Source organism: Pygoscelis adeliae, unplaced genomic scaffold (assembly GCF_000699105.1).
Source record: "Pygoscelis adeliae isolate BGI_AS28 unplaced genomic scaffold, ASM69910v1 Scaffold227, whole genome shotgun sequence".
In the NCBI taxonomy this organism is placed as follows: Eukaryota; Metazoa; Chordata; class Aves; order Sphenisciformes; family Spheniscidae; genus Pygoscelis; species Pygoscelis adeliae.
The window spans coordinates 4,762,065-4,777,602 of NW_008825100.1; the positions used below are offsets into that span (position 1 = coordinate 4,762,065).

The following is a 15,538-nucleotide window of genomic DNA, read 5'->3' on the forward strand; positions in this document are numbered from 1 at the left end:
GCTACAAAAGAACAGCATTGTCAAGCAATGTTCCAAATAAACACAGTGGATACTAACAGGAACTTTTGCATACTTTTCCAGTTAATCTAAAATACTAAATTTCTTTTTGTGTTCCTCCTCCTCCAGTCCTCCCAATATTTGAATTGTCACCTTTTTTGACAGGGAAATTGTGGACACTGAACAACTGTATTGTCTGTGTTGGTTGCACAAAAGCTTTGCATTAATTTTTACACAGTGCTATTGATATATTCCTTAACAAGCTTCCTATAAATGCAAATTATCAACATCCTTGAAACTCACCTTTTTTCTTTCTTGCAGAAAGTTTTCAACATTTTATCACTGAAGCCTCTACTGAGACGACAGCGGACTAAAGTTACAATGGAACTTTTCCTTAAATTATTAGAACAAAATCTCTTGAGATTTGTAAAAAGCAAAACCAGTTCTGACACTTCTCATAAAACTATTTGTCCATTCTAAAAATCAGTTTCTGGGTTTATGGCTATAAATCCCCCTCTCTTACTAAAATTACTCTGTGTCAGGGCACAATCATGCAGCTGTTATTTGTCGCTCTCCTTTTCATCTAACAACATAATAAATGCCCTACTGGGTCAGTCAAATGGCTCATCTAGTCCACTGCTGCATGCTCAACAGGGGCAATAAGAGATGCTATTTAGAGAGCATACTGGAACATACTAGTCAATGGGTGTGCCACATCAAAAGCACAACCTCCTTTTTCCACAGATGCTAACAAGTCCAGCTTTTGAAGACTGATGTATGCCTAAAATGCTGAAACTCACAGTTAGAAACCTTTATAAAAATGTCCTGATTTTCAGAGTCACTAACTATTTGCTCTTCCCACTGATTTCAAGCAGCTTCTTAATGTTCACCTCATATCCAAAAAATTAGGAATAATTCTGTAACTTAGAACTTGGGTGTCTGAGACAGGCCAATAATTGTACTGTCTGAAAAAAGAAACTACAGATGTTTGTATAGGAAAAAAATAGTGACATCTTTGGGAAGACCTGGAAAGGTCAAATAAATCCACACAGTATTCCACAGGTACAAAAACTACATACGCTCTAAAAACCCGTTTCTTGGATTTCTGAATACTGCAAGCATAATAATAGTCTTTCCACCCCCTCCTTTTTCTTTTTTTTTTTTTTTAATGCTGACTGAGGAAGTCTGTAGTTCTATAATAATTTACTCCCACTAGAACGCCTGCCTCTGTTGAAAGGAATGCTGTCAAAGCCAGCTTAGGTTCCAGCTGATTTAAATAAAAGTACACAGCTGTCAGACAGTAAGATTAAAGCCCTGCTACAGGCCTCATTGTGAAGAGAGGAAAGAAAAGACCAGCACAAAAAGTAATGGATATATGGCCTAATTAGATCACTTTGTTTTTCCAAAAACTTATCCACTGAACCCATATCTTAAGGCTCTAACGATGCTAATATTTTTAACTACGGAATGTATTCTAACTGTTTTCCTTCCACACAAAAGACAAGGTTAAAAAGGCAGATATCTTTACAGTTTAATCCCAACTCTCTATACCTACACATGATCAGGGCCATTAGTAGTTCCTGCCTGAAGAACAAAATGTGTTTTGGAAAATATCTCTAAGAGAAAGAATTTCAGTGACTTAGTCCTGTCAGCTAACTCCTGCAAAGTAAGTACAACAGTGCATTGGTTTATAAGATGAATGTTGTGTAGAGAATTTGCGCATGGCACATCTCCAAATTCCCTCTTCATCAAAGAGGACTGTACAACAGCTTTACAGTAGAGGTTCTGGGTTTTTTTGTAGATTCATAAACTGGGTTGAATAAGGGCATATAGCTATATCCTCCAATAAGGACTCAAAAGCCTACTCTGGCAGACATTTCTAAAATCTCAAGCCTCCCCTCTTTTTGCGAGTTCCCCTGCTTGAAACCAAAGCAAACTTCACATTTGTTAAGATCACACCCTCATCCAAACAACAGAAGACATTGGCCATGAAGCTCAGTGATGTACAACCTATACAAGCAACTGAAGGTCAGGCCACAGCTCTCAGAGAAGCCATGGATGCTGGAGTCACAGCTGGAATCAAAAGTTAAAAACAACTCATTAATAAGAGTCTCAGATGACTCAAGCATAGAGCTGTATAGCTGAAAAAAAATATAGTACGTCATCTCTTTTGGCTGAAGAAGGATCGGAAATACCAACAAGTGCAGTTCAACCACAAATGCTCAAGTAAAAGCATGAGAAATGGGGCACTAACATGTTTCTACAAATAAGCTGAAGTCAAAAGCTGGTGGTTTTTATATACAGGACTTTTCAACTGAGTGCAGAACCAAAATAATTTTGTACCTGATTCATACAAGAAAGAAAACACATGGCAGAAACTACACAATGAAAAAAACAAGTGAACTGTGTTACTACATCAAAGCAATTCAGGAAGACTGCAGACCTTGTATCTTGTGTGAAAGTGGACAGGTTTGCACACAAGCACCCGAGAAAACAAGTTTAGGGCAAAGCTGTTTATGTTCAGGACCCCCTTGTCCTGTTTCCTGAGGAATCGAGTAATTTTCTACATATGCTCTCAGCAAAATTACAATCAAAAAGAGCTGTGTTTTACACTGGCTCACTAACATCTGGGCAGAACCTATTTCTGGATGTAACAAATACAGACTAAAAGACATAATAAGAGTCTACACAAAGCTGTTCATGCAACTTCATCCTTCCCCGCTGTCCTGGTTTCGGCTGGGATAGAGTTAATTTTCTTCCTAGTAGCTGGTACAGTGCTGTGCTTTGGATTTAGCATGAGAATAATGTTGATAACACAGCGATGTTTTAGTTGTTGCTAAGCAGTGCTTACACTAGTCAAGGACTTTTCAGCTTCCCATGCTCTACCGACTGAGAAGGCTGGGGGTGCACAAGAAGCCGGGAGGGGGCACAGCCAGGACAGCTGACCCAAACTGGCCAAAGGGACATTCCATACCATGTGACGTCATGCTCAGTACACAAACTAGGGGAAAGCTGGCCGGGGGGGCCGCTGCTCGGGGACTGGCTGGGCATTGGTTGGCGGGTGGTGAGCAATTGCATCGTGCATCACTTGCTTTGTATATTCTTTTATTATTATTGTTATTACTATTACTGTTTTATTTTATTTCAATTGTTAAACTGTTCTTATCTCAACGCACGAGTTTTCTCACTTTTACTCTTCCTATTCTCTCCCCCATCCCACCACGGGTGGGGGGAGAGTGAGTGAGCAGCTGTGTGGTGCTCGGTTGCCGACTGAGGTTAAACCATGACACCTGCTCATACCTACTCACCTTGCATGTTATAAGCTGCCAACTGGACGGCTGTGTCAAAAGGACATTCCAATCTGCCATAAGAGAAATGCATTGTTAAAAGCTTAGCTGACACTATTTAGCAGACAACTCACATACCTGATGGTGAGAAACTGCAAATGTTTGGGATAAGAAAGTGAAAAAGGATTAGTAGATTTTCAGCAAATTAACAAGAGATAAGCACTACATTATTTAAGCATTCCTCTGCTGCTATTCATGCACAGAAAAGTCGTATTTTAGAGAAAAAAACATTACATTACTTAGCAAAACTTATTAATTATCCAAATATAGTTTTAATAAATCCTATGCTAAACACACTGTAATTGTTTACAAGGCTGTTTATTGGGAATACTTACTTTCCACTAAGAATATCCAGTTTCAGCTGCAGGACAAATAAATACCTGTAGGATTAAATAAAAGTCATTAATTAATAGTTCTAATGTGTCGCTCAGCCAACAGGAGGAAGTTAGAGCCTGACAAATAAAAACATTTTCTACTCTTTACATGGGTTTTCAATACTGAAGAAACTGCACTGTGATCTTTCAAGGCTTTATCAGTTGGGTTTGTATGCTTTGCACACATTTCAAATGAAATAAACCCAAAACTAGAAATTGTCACAAGCTGAACTACAGTGTTGCATGAAAAAAGAAACAGGATACCTAAGTAAGTCTCATTTTTTACTTGGGCAAAGAACAACTTGTACCTTCCACATTTTCTTCATTATTCATAGACATATAGATCTCATAAGAGAATGAATATTTTAAAGTCTCTCAAAAAAAATGTTCCTAATATGGATTGCTTAGTTAAAATCTAACCCAGAAAGCTGACTGCAAAGTGACAAAAAAATAAACAGTAGGCTGTTTAGAGCAGCCTTATCAACTTGATTACTCTTTAGAGTCCGTTTTCCTTCACTGCCTTGCTTATTCAGTACTCTTTTAGCTTAGAAATTGGGCAAATATTGAAATATTGAATACAAAGCTCCTATCCCTTTGGTGTGCAACACCAATCCTTCCGATCCAATACCCACAAAGCGTAGCCCTCTTGCTCCATTACGGTACACAGCTTTCCTTTAACAAGAGAAGAGGTAGTCTCATCAACTAAAACGCTGTCATCTGCAATGGTATCCAGTTTGCATTCTACTGCAGATGAACAGAAGCCTTATGCACAAAGCCAACGACGATGCTTCTGTTTCAACACGTGCCTATGCCTCCTCAATACTCACATACTTCACACACAGAACATACAGGCATTTTTCCCACAGGTCCCTTGGAAATCCATAAATACTTCGCCAAACCATTTATTATCCAAAGCCTTTTGAACACTGGCCCCTACATGGGGAATAAATTTGTTTGGTACTGACCCTAGATATCAAAAGAATGAGCACAGGCCTCCAGTGTATAGTGGGTGTGACCAGTCCGTGCTTATCAGCCACATAACACTTGCAAACAATTCAAGCATACTTCCCATGCCTAGGCTGTGTTACGTGACCTCTGACTGGTGGCATCTGATGGGAAGCTGGCTGAAAACGTGAGCAAGCTGCACCTGTGGAAGCTGAAAAGTGGCTCCAGCTGGGTGTCCTGCTGCACAAAGAAAAGGCAGAACCCTCGGAAAGCCCCTGCTAAGTGACACTTATAACCCATAGCAGAGCTCCCCTTCCCACTGCTTCTTTAAGGCATAAAATTGTCTCGAGACAGAAGAAAGACTTGCTGCTCTCGTGTTCTGGGGGATTAAGCTAAGCAGACAGACAGGGTTTAAAAGCCCTCAGGTTTCAGGTCTGCCCTGCTAGAACCTGTATAGCAAGGTCTGACTGGCAGAACTCAGTCAGGATGGATGAAAATGTTTCATAGTGGTAGACACAGATGTAGGTCTGAATTTTGTCTATGGTCACTATTTTTAAAGACAGTTAAATGTTTATGCAGGAACATGAATGGGGAGGTAAAACATTCTTCCCAGATCGGCAGGAAAGCATTAAAGAAGAGCAGTTATAACATTATGTTACCACACGTAAGTATGAAGCTGCACAGGGTCCATATGGCTGTAAGGGGTAATGCTACTATAATCTTCCTGGTAGCACTCCTAGGGATTTGGCTAAAGTGCAGATCAAAGATCCACTCAGACAAACCTGAACAAACAAATGAACTTTACGCTCCTACAAATGGCTGAGGGTATGAAGCGTCTACAGCTATGAAGAAAACATAACAACTTTGTTTTCTCTCCAAAATGGATCATCAGCAGTGGTGACAACACAAAGAAACATTGCCTTTTACAACAAATTTATAGTACTGACAGATGGTAGGTTGTGTTCTTCTTCAAAGCACCTCAAGTACGTCTCAGTCCAACATGAAATGCAGCATTATGAACAGATCTGAAATGCTTTAATCAAGAGAAACTGCTGTTCACCTGATGCTACAATCCTACACATATAGCACTGTCAACTCACATCTCAACATGGTCATAAAATACTATTTTCCCTTTCCATAAACTCTGCGAAGACCACAGAAGTAATGAAACGTTAACTGAACTTATTTTTGCCAAAGAGAAGCTCTAACTTGCAATTCAACGCTTTTCTGCCTAAAGAAACACGATGACTGCGTACAGTAGAAATTAAATGCAGCTTAAGAATAATAAAGAGGAATGATGTCTGTTCTCTTCAGTAAAAACCTCTGTCCATTGTGTATAAGCTACTCAGATCAGTTGCCAGAATTGCCTAACGAAAAATGGTGCATCAAGTAATACAGTAAATATATAGATCTCTTGATATTAAAGCTCATTTATTTCATGAGAGCTACATTAGAAACATTTACAAAAAACCAAGTAAGCAAGCAGCTCTAAGGAATTCTCCAAAACATTGTACAACTGTTTAAATAAATACCACAAAAACATTTTCCTGGCCTTATTTGGGTACCTCTCTCTCACACAAAATCCCTCTTACCTTGTTAGCTCTTCACGTAGATTGTTGGGCTCTGATGAGTAAAACTTTACACGAAAATGCAGACAATACGGTGGGCCAACTGCAAAGTAGAATTCGTTCAAGACAGCAGTAACAATTACTGGATGAGACATCTTATTTTTTTATTACACAGAATCACATCACAGAACTTGACTGAAATTGTCTCTGTCCTACCACAAGGTCTTAAGGCAGGAATTCCTTTGTGACAGGGAAATGCATGAAAAACATCAGGGTGAAAGGACACTTAAATATATGCACAAAATAGCTTTATATGTTACAAGTCAATCCAACAGACATATCACATTAAATTGATTTGTCCTGCCAAGAGCACACAAATCTAGGTTAATCCCTATATTTAAGGACTCTATCCATCACCAAGAAAGCTGTGCATCTTGGCTCTGCAGTTGACCAAACCCCACGCACTCTGTTGGTCTCTGTAACGCCTTCCCAGGGTTCTGGGAAATACCCACTGCTGACAACTCAGGCCCCTTTATTCCACAGAAGTGTAGACATATTTTAGGGGGATTTAACAGACCCTCCTGTGGAAGAATCATTTGTTCGGGAAACCAAAGAGTTAATTCAGCAAAAGGATGGATTAACAGTTCTTTAAAAATGTGCAGCGCTCTGCTGATTCTTGCATTTGACAGGAGGAATTTTCTCTCTCTCGGTGCTTCCAAAACCTCTGTTGTATTAACACAGCACCACAAATCCCTGAAGACTTCCCACAGCGCAGAGCAAGGAAGCTGCTAAACAAAAATCAGCTGATGTCAGAGCTTACCCAAGCACGCACTACTGAAACAACCAGGCCACATTAAACCCTTGTGCAGCAGGTAAGGACTTGGTGGACCAAACACAGATTTGGGCATTCAGGGCTGCCCCAAGGGATGGAGGCTCCAAGACAAGTTTTCCTATAGTCAGGATAACGATCTATAACACTTAAACATCTTCAGCTGCCTTGACTCCATTTAAACTATAATTAATGAGCCTATAACATGTTTAATTAAGGACATTAGACTAAAGTAATATGAGCTACAGAGGGAAGAGGTCATTAAACAATCAGCAGCACCATGCCGGGTTTCTGTCACCGGATCTTGTCACCTTTCACAGGACACCGCCCCGCCCCCCCCCCATTTCAACTCTCTATGCCTCCTGTACATTCAATATGAGATCCCAAGAGAAAACGGAAAGGACACTTACTTTTAACTTGCTTTTTAATGCTTTTTGTGTTGTCCAACCAATGCTGAAAAATAAATTACTTTCATTGAATTATCAATAAAGAAATCTCACAGAAAGAGCAAAAAAGGAAAAAAACCCTATTCGTTAGTGAAGACCACCTTGCAATAACAAGTAGTTTGTTAAAACAATCTAATCCAACTCTTTCACAATTCACAGCTCTCTCAGTGCTCATCAAAGATCCTTTCACTCAAAGTCTGTAATGCAAAATGTCAGTTTTGAACAACAGCAACATCCTGTAGTACCTTATTTAAAGCCAACCTTCAAGAAAGCATTATCTACTTTAAAAAAATTACTAAAATTTTCATCTTGTCCAAACAAATACTTAATTCACACGTTAGTAGGTCAGCAAGTGACAATGTGCCAGAGGCATAAATCATAGCTGGAGACTCTGGCACTTAGCTGTGTGTGATGTTTACTTGGGGTGGAAGAGGAAAGACAAAATAAATATTGTTGGCTTTCAGGCATTTTCTTCAGATGACTCAAGTGTAGTAACAGCAAAGATGTCTATGTCTGAACATAAGCTCCACCTAATTCTCCAAAATCTATTCACAGGTGACATTTTAGCAGCTGTCACATGGGAGGACAGAATTTACTGCCTCACCTACTAATGCTAATTATAAGCTATATAATAGACATGAAGCCAAAATAATGGCTTCACTTATAGTGCATACAAGAGCATGTGAAAAATAAGCTACAGATGGCAGGTTGAGAGAAACATCTACATGTATATGCTATGCTCCCTAAAATAATTGCATATGCTCCTACTGCTGAAGAGTTTATACCAGAAATTAAAGATAAAGCTGGAAAGCTAACATACACCTAGCGACTTCCAAGTGCTGTGCGTGGTGAACAGCTCCCTCCTCCAAAGGAGGTGACTCAGGTAAACAGTAAACAGGGCACCCTATTCAACATAATTGCATTGACTCAATAGCCAGAGCAAACTACCTAGCACACCATGTCCTGCATGGTTCACAACGCCCAGGTAACACCACCTCATTTGATCAATCCCAAATGTCACCTTGCAACCAATACAGATGGAATTATATACTTAGCAACACTCTTTTTGTTAAACTATGTGCCACGAAGTTCACAGCAGGCCCCAAGGAGGACAGAGGAGCAACAGGGGTGTGAGAAAGAACCGGTATTTTCAGGTTGCAATGCCAAGTGCAAACGCATTCCAGCAGCCCTGCCTTCTGCAGAGAGTGTGTAAAGTCAGCCTGTATTACAGCCAGGATATGCAGTGATTGATATATTAGCTACAGATCACAACAACTGAACCACCTACTGCTGCTGTACACACAGCTGAAAATGCTCTCATTATGTATTAAAACAAAGTAGCTACAGAAAGCTATCTGAAATGTATCTAATATATTTTTAAAATAAAGCAGGAAGCTTAAGGAAGAATGAAGCAAATATTTATGTCAACTTTGCTTACACTACCAGTGAAATAGAGTTGAGCAATTTTTTTTTTTGTTTAAGAAAACGATATGATCTCTCTTCCTATTCCATAAACTCACTTGCTGTAAGAGACAATTTACTTACTCCTTCCTTCACCATAAAAATATACAAACTACCCACTTGCAGGCTTGCAGGTGATTTAGATACAAGAATGGCAGAGAGCGCCATTTCTAGGCTCCTGGACTGACTGTGCACGCCTGTTTCATCTCCCTCCTGTTTTCTCTCATCTCCTCCACATTCCATGGGAAGGCAACTGAGAGGCCCGCGACAGGCACTGATAGCGTTTCACTCTGCTCGGCTCTCACCACCGCTTCCTACAGGAGCTCCATCTGAATGGTAAGGGTGTGCATGGAAGAAGGGAAACAGAACTGCTTTTAAATGGAGGGGGGGGAAAAAAACAAACCAAAACAAACCCAAAACCAACACATGCATGGACACACACAGACATCAGGAAACTTAAGATTTATTCCAAGTGATTAAAATGGAATTCAAGTGGACCTGGCAAAAAGTTTACATTTTGATGACAGTTTGCTCAGCACAGTCTACTGCTGAAATCCAGAGATAAAGTTTGCTAAACAAAAAGCAATATGAACAACAGACTGCATAAAGTACTGATAGTCCTTACTAAAACAGTTTGCTGCTTCAGAAATTAAAAAAACCCACCAAAACCAAACCAAAACAAAAAACCCAAAATCCAGCAACATTTCAAGAAGGTAGGGTAAACGAGGTTTTTTTGTAACATGGTGAAGCTAAAACTGGTCCCATACTTTATGGAATTAATGGGTGCATACTTAGTGCAATGCTATACAAATTATTTTCTGCATTAAGCACTACATTAGATAAAACTGCCAGAGTTATAAACCAATGTGTTGCACAATTCCATTAGGAAGAGCAAGTATTTAATGCTTGCAACCTGTACGATAGAATTAGAAATTTGCCACCTGTTAAATGTTCAATGCCTCCTTAGTAGGAACATCTCTCCAGCATTGCTAGAGGAAATGCCAAAGAGCCCAACAAGTTAACAGCTATCTTCATCTTTTGTGTCACTGGACATGCTGTGCTGTTCACTGTCAGCCTGAACCGAAGTTACTCAAATTAGCAATAGCCTGCTCCCTTGGCTGCCAGACCAAGTCTGATATATGGTGGACAATCTTGCAAATAACTCCTTTTGCCATCTCCTGCCTCTTACTTTGCAGCAGGGGGAATCTATTCCTAACCATCAGACTACTGATGAACACAAATCAGAATTCTTTCACTTCACTAATTGTTTCAAGAACTTCTTTAAAGAAGCTAGTATTTGAATCCTAAAATCCAAAATGTCAGGAAGAGTTTGTGTTATCTGGGTTCCCCCACTCCCCAGTACATCATAAACTCAAATACCTAACTACTAATCACTTCAGCAGCTCAAAAGAAGGAAAAAAAGCTATCCTTCAACTGTTCAAAATGAATCCATTGAAAACTCATTTGTAGTTAAAACAAGCGGGGAATTTCCCAATTTTTTATTTAACTACACATTGCTAGTTTGCCAGTGTTTTTATGTCATAAGGTGCAACTAGCTAGTAAGGCAATATACTTAGATTTAAACTGGTTAGCAGAACGATTATCTCCTTCAGAGCCAGCAGACAATTCTGTCCACAGTAAGAGACTGGATTCTTACACTGCTTATTTAACAGGTCTCCTGAATAATCTTTGACAAGTCACTTGATTAGTCTCTTTGTTTCCAGCTGCAGATTGGGTTTCTGCTAGAATGTGCCAGCTCCTCTTTGCAAGAACGGCTGCCATCACAACAGTCCTTCATTTCTCAAAGCTATTATCTCTGGCTGTTGTGTTCAGCTCTTTAGGCAAAATGCAATCTTTTCTGCTTCGTTATACAGAGTGTATCCTTAAAGTCCACTTTAAACAGATTGTTATCTCTACTCTGCCTCTTTTCAGTCACACATAGTAAAGAAAAGGAAGCAAACTAAATTTGAAATTGCTTGTACCTGGTAGATTGTGCAGTATCAAATACTCAATCAGGTCCTGTCTGGACTGGAAGTAACAATTTGCTGGACAAAAGCAAGCCATGAGCCATTGCTGAGACAGAAAAGATTAACTCTTATTTTCCTATTTCAAGATGAAATGACGTTATTTTCTAACAGAACAGTAAGAGAAAAAAGTTTACCATACAGATAGTTTCACCAGTTATAACTAATCCACTGTGAACTCTTATGAGATCCTAAAGCCACATGGAAATACTTCAGAAGCCACGTGGCAGAAATTGAGTTAGGATACCCAAAACATACAGATTATTTTTTTTCCTGAAGCAAAAAGATAAATGCAATGGAGTCATTCACTATCAATACTCAACATCCTAGACTGCACATGCTTAACAAAGCTAACATGATTTTTATAAATATAAAATGGTATGCAATGGGCTGTTTTCTAATTTCTGTTGGTAGGAGGTATGCATGGTTCTGAATGACATCCCTCCGTTAGCGTGATGATCTTTTTCTCCTTAGTGTTAAAAGTCTCTGTTCCGCAAGAGGTTTAAGATCACTTTCACTACTGGGAACTGCAGCCCAGCTGCAGCTAATCCCACTAGCCATGAAGTTTGCTTCAGATGCTGAACACAAATTATTTTATCCAAAGAGAATGTTCTCTACAATTACAAGCTAAGCATAAAACTCAATCGCAATAATTTTGAAAAGAAGACATCAGGTTATAAGTGTGCTTTGGGGTGGATAATATCATGTCCAAAGCTGTCAGCTTCTTTCAGAGATTCAAGATTGGGGAGTTTTTTGCCATTGTACAAAGCTGTAACAATTAAGATGCCACCTTCAAATTGTTCTGGACATAGATCCTCACAGAAGTAAAGGAATATATGTCATTGCCTCAATTTTTTATGCTGACCTCAAACAATTCAGGTATTTAGCTCAGCAGCAACTGTCTGTGCTTCCACTCTGCCATCCTAATCATGAAGTAATTCTGAAGTGGACTTGAAGTACAGAAACAATTATGTCATACATCTAACAAATAAGATTGACATACACAGTATGAAAACTCAGATCTCATTCTACCTGGGCGCGCTGGGATAAGTGAACACAGGTTTAAGTTACAGGGATGCAGGACAGAGGTAAAAATCCACTCCTTGTCTAACGCCTCACTTAAGTTGCAGCTATCCTTGTGGACAGGATTAAGTACTTGGCCGTAAGAAGTACCTATATAAAACTGCACAGCCCTCAAGTGAAAGAACTGTGGTTGCTTCTGACAAACAATGCTCTGCTGCTGTTTTCAAAAGCAGTCACATATTTACAAACACACAACAAACTTCACAAACTCAGGCTTGCAAGAACCCTCTACTCAAACTGTCTGGTACATACAAACACACCTATATCCTCCCAAAAATTTCTAGTTGCGGGTCTGAGTCACAACTGATTTGAGCAAATCAAAGGTATACCCCCCTCTTGCCAAGATTATTTCCCAAGCAGACAGTAACATGATGACTTTTGCTGATGAGAAAGTTGATGGCATTGGTAAAGGAAAACTTTCTCCACTCTGTAGAACAACGAAGGGCCAAACACACACTCTAGTTTTGCCCCGTCCCCTCTGCACCAGCAGCATCAAGAATTTCTACATGGTGCACCAGGCTCTGGGGTCCTACCGGACCAGCCTGCCTAATGACAACAGAAGGTGTGACAGGAACAAGTGAAAGACAAGAAAGGAAGAGACAACAGTGTTGTAATATGTTAGAGTGCTTGAGGTGGAATTAAACTTGGTGTCACTTAAACTAACACACCACAGAGCTTCTGACAAAACTTAACTCAAAAAAGGCAGCTTTCTTATAGGATTTTTGTCAATATTAAGATTTCACTTTTAGACTGTTGCTTTAAAAAAAAAAAAAAAAAAAAAAGCACTGCTACTCACCGCCACTTGTGCGGAATCCATGAACCTTAATCCAAAGTAGTCGCTTTCTATAAGGTCCAGATGATACATGATCTGTTCAAACAGGAGCTGGCCTTTGGCTTTTTTCTGAAAATATAAAAGGATTTAGTACTTAGCAGGTAGATTTATTGTCGCATCTACCTTCTTCTAGGCACGCTTTATATTGTAATTCCAAAAGTAAGAGAAGCCCAAAATTGAGCTTCTGAAAATATAATGTGGAATTTATTTTCTTCTCTCATATTTTTTGATCGCTGTTTTTCTTAAAGGCAACTGTACATCCCACAAGAAGCACACATAATATCCTTAAAGGACTTGCATAACCTCCTTTTTGGAAAATGTCAACACTGACTTGCACGACACAATGTTAAAACGTCATTTTATCAGCTGCCCCTTTTAGGCTTTCCTTACCCACCGAAGTTCAACAGAACTGGAAATATAGCTAGTACAAATGCAATAACTAATGTACTGGAAAATTTTCAGAGCAAAGTACAGCAAATTGCTTACAAATTTACTACTATACTGGGCAATTCACCAGTTTTGAAGCAGGTAGCAAAGCATATTGAATTAGGATATAGCATTCCATTAGCAAGTGCTTTTAACAACTGCCAGGAAACAGTCTGGGGCAAGCAACTTTAACAAATAGTACTTAGATAACACATTTACAAAAGTAAGTTCATAAAACTCACTTGTAGGTGCAAAAAGCCACCGTATATGCTCATACATAATTTATGAAAAAACTTAGCTCTGGCCCCAAGTAAACATCATTTTTACGGTGATGATCTAAAAAATTGAACAGTTGTTTTTAAAGAGAAGGCATGTAAATAGCACTGGGCAGTTTCTATGCAAGATACATTTTCCATGCTATGAACTCCTTTATAGTAATACACTGAAAGAAAGCTTAACAGTAATATTTGAGATGCCTAAATGTAACAAAAATACATTAATAAATTAGTAGGTCAGAGTACAAGTCATGGTGTTGAAAAGAAATATTGCTAAATGCAAAGAAATGCAGAAAGGATTTATGCTTACTCTGCAAGCAGTTTAAGGATTTCTCTGTTACCATAATGCTATCATCTTGCAATCTTTCATCTTAATATTTATACATTCACAACTTGAGAAATGGGATAACTTTCTAAGCATATTTTTCGTAAGCTACTAACTACCAGATTTAGTCCACCTCTCAAAATTCCAGGCCAGCCAAAATTCCTATTCTCAGAAATAATCTGGTTTAATCACCAAGTAATATCTGTGTAAGTAAAGCAGCATGCATAATTTTTGCCACCTTCCTCTACCCTGATCTTCAAATATTTTATATTCAACTTTGCAATCATAATCATTGGTTTACTCAATGTGTTAGTTAAATCCAACATGACATTTCACAGCTCAAAGCAAAATCTCATAAAAGTCTGTAAACTGAACCTGCCCAAGCAAGTTCTCTCACAGTTATTTATTTCCAAGTATCAGGGGAGGTAGGGGGAACGGTAGGCAATTAGACCAGCAGGCAACTTCACATACACACAGCACCTACAAAACGTGGTGTAATGAAAATGCTGAGATGTCGACCTCATCAAACTCGTCCAGGGCAAGTTTTTTCAGCTGACTTCAAGAAAAAGTACTTCTCAGGCAATAGCAAATTTATTAAACACCAGAAAGACTCTCCTAACAGAAGCCTTAAGGCAAATCGCTTACATATAAAACCACACATTTCTTCCACTATTTGAGTCTGTAGCCTCTTTCTTGAAAGAGCAAGGCATTGAACTGTTGATAATTTCTCTCAGCACAGGATCTCTTCTGCCTAAACAGGAAGCTACACTAATACAAGCGAAATCAATTCAGCATTCACAACAGCAAAACTAGAAAAATGTTTTATTTTGCATGAAGCTTTCTGCACCTGCTCTAAAACTAGAGGAAAATCTCCCCTTATTGGGCAGAACATTTAGATCCTTCTCAATTCCTCAGTAAGTCATCTCTTAAAACTGTAATTAACCAGCTATCTCAGCTAAATTCCCTCCCGGGGACTGGCACTTTAACTCAAGCCTGGAATTACTGCATGTACTATTCTCAGACTACCAACAACCAAAACTTATTATTGTTCAAAAATCTGAAGCATCAAATTAGTTTCAGAGCGTGTTCGCCATTCTGGTAACCTCAGCAAAGGACTCAAAGATCAAGTGGACCCAGAATGACTAAAGTGGGAGAAAGTCCCTGAAGAATAGCATTGGAGCAGCTGTGGAATGGTTTGCAGGGCTGCTGGTTGTCTTCTGACTTAAATCACCAAGGCTGTCAACATGGAATTACTTATGCAGTACTTTGCATATGACTTAAACCATCAGTGGCTGTATTTGGCTTGAGTCAGCAAAAGTTTCACACGTGCTTTAGTGTTAAATTCAAATTCTTTCCTAAAGCCTTACTAAAGTCCTTCCTCCTTATATTTAAACAAACAGCAACCAAAAATGTTATTGCGTTGTAACCAGTCAATTTTTATGAATCAAAATTAATTTCTTTGTATTCAATAAAACTGTGATCTCAAGTGATCAGGAAAGTGATCTGAAGAAAGACATAGCAAAGATACACTTTTATTACATTTTTCAGGTGAAAAACTACCCTAACTTTCTAATGGCAACATTCAATTTAAATTACATTTTTATCC

General features: G+C 38.9%; 1 protein-coding gene across 1 annotated transcript in view; it reads right to left on the reverse strand.

Annotated features, from left to right (window-relative positions):
- EPB41L5 (erythrocyte membrane protein band 4.1 like 5) overlaps nt 1-15,538 on the reverse strand; it is a 58,714-nt gene that overhangs the window by 34,985 nt on the left and 8,191 nt on the right. Inside the window, exons 2-7 of the mRNA XM_009327184.1 lie at nt 12,871-12,975; nt 7,471-7,513; nt 6,256-6,334; nt 3,680-3,724; nt 3,306-3,358; nt 301-367 (exon numbers count right to left, since the gene is read on the reverse strand). Coding sequence (XP_009325459.1) covers nt 301-367; nt 3,306-3,358; nt 3,680-3,724; nt 6,256-6,334; nt 7,471-7,513; nt 12,871-12,975 — 392 coding nt within the window. The remainder of the gene's footprint in view (nt 1-300; nt 368-3,305; nt 3,359-3,679; nt 3,725-6,255; nt 6,335-7,470; nt 7,514-12,870; nt 12,976-15,538) is intronic.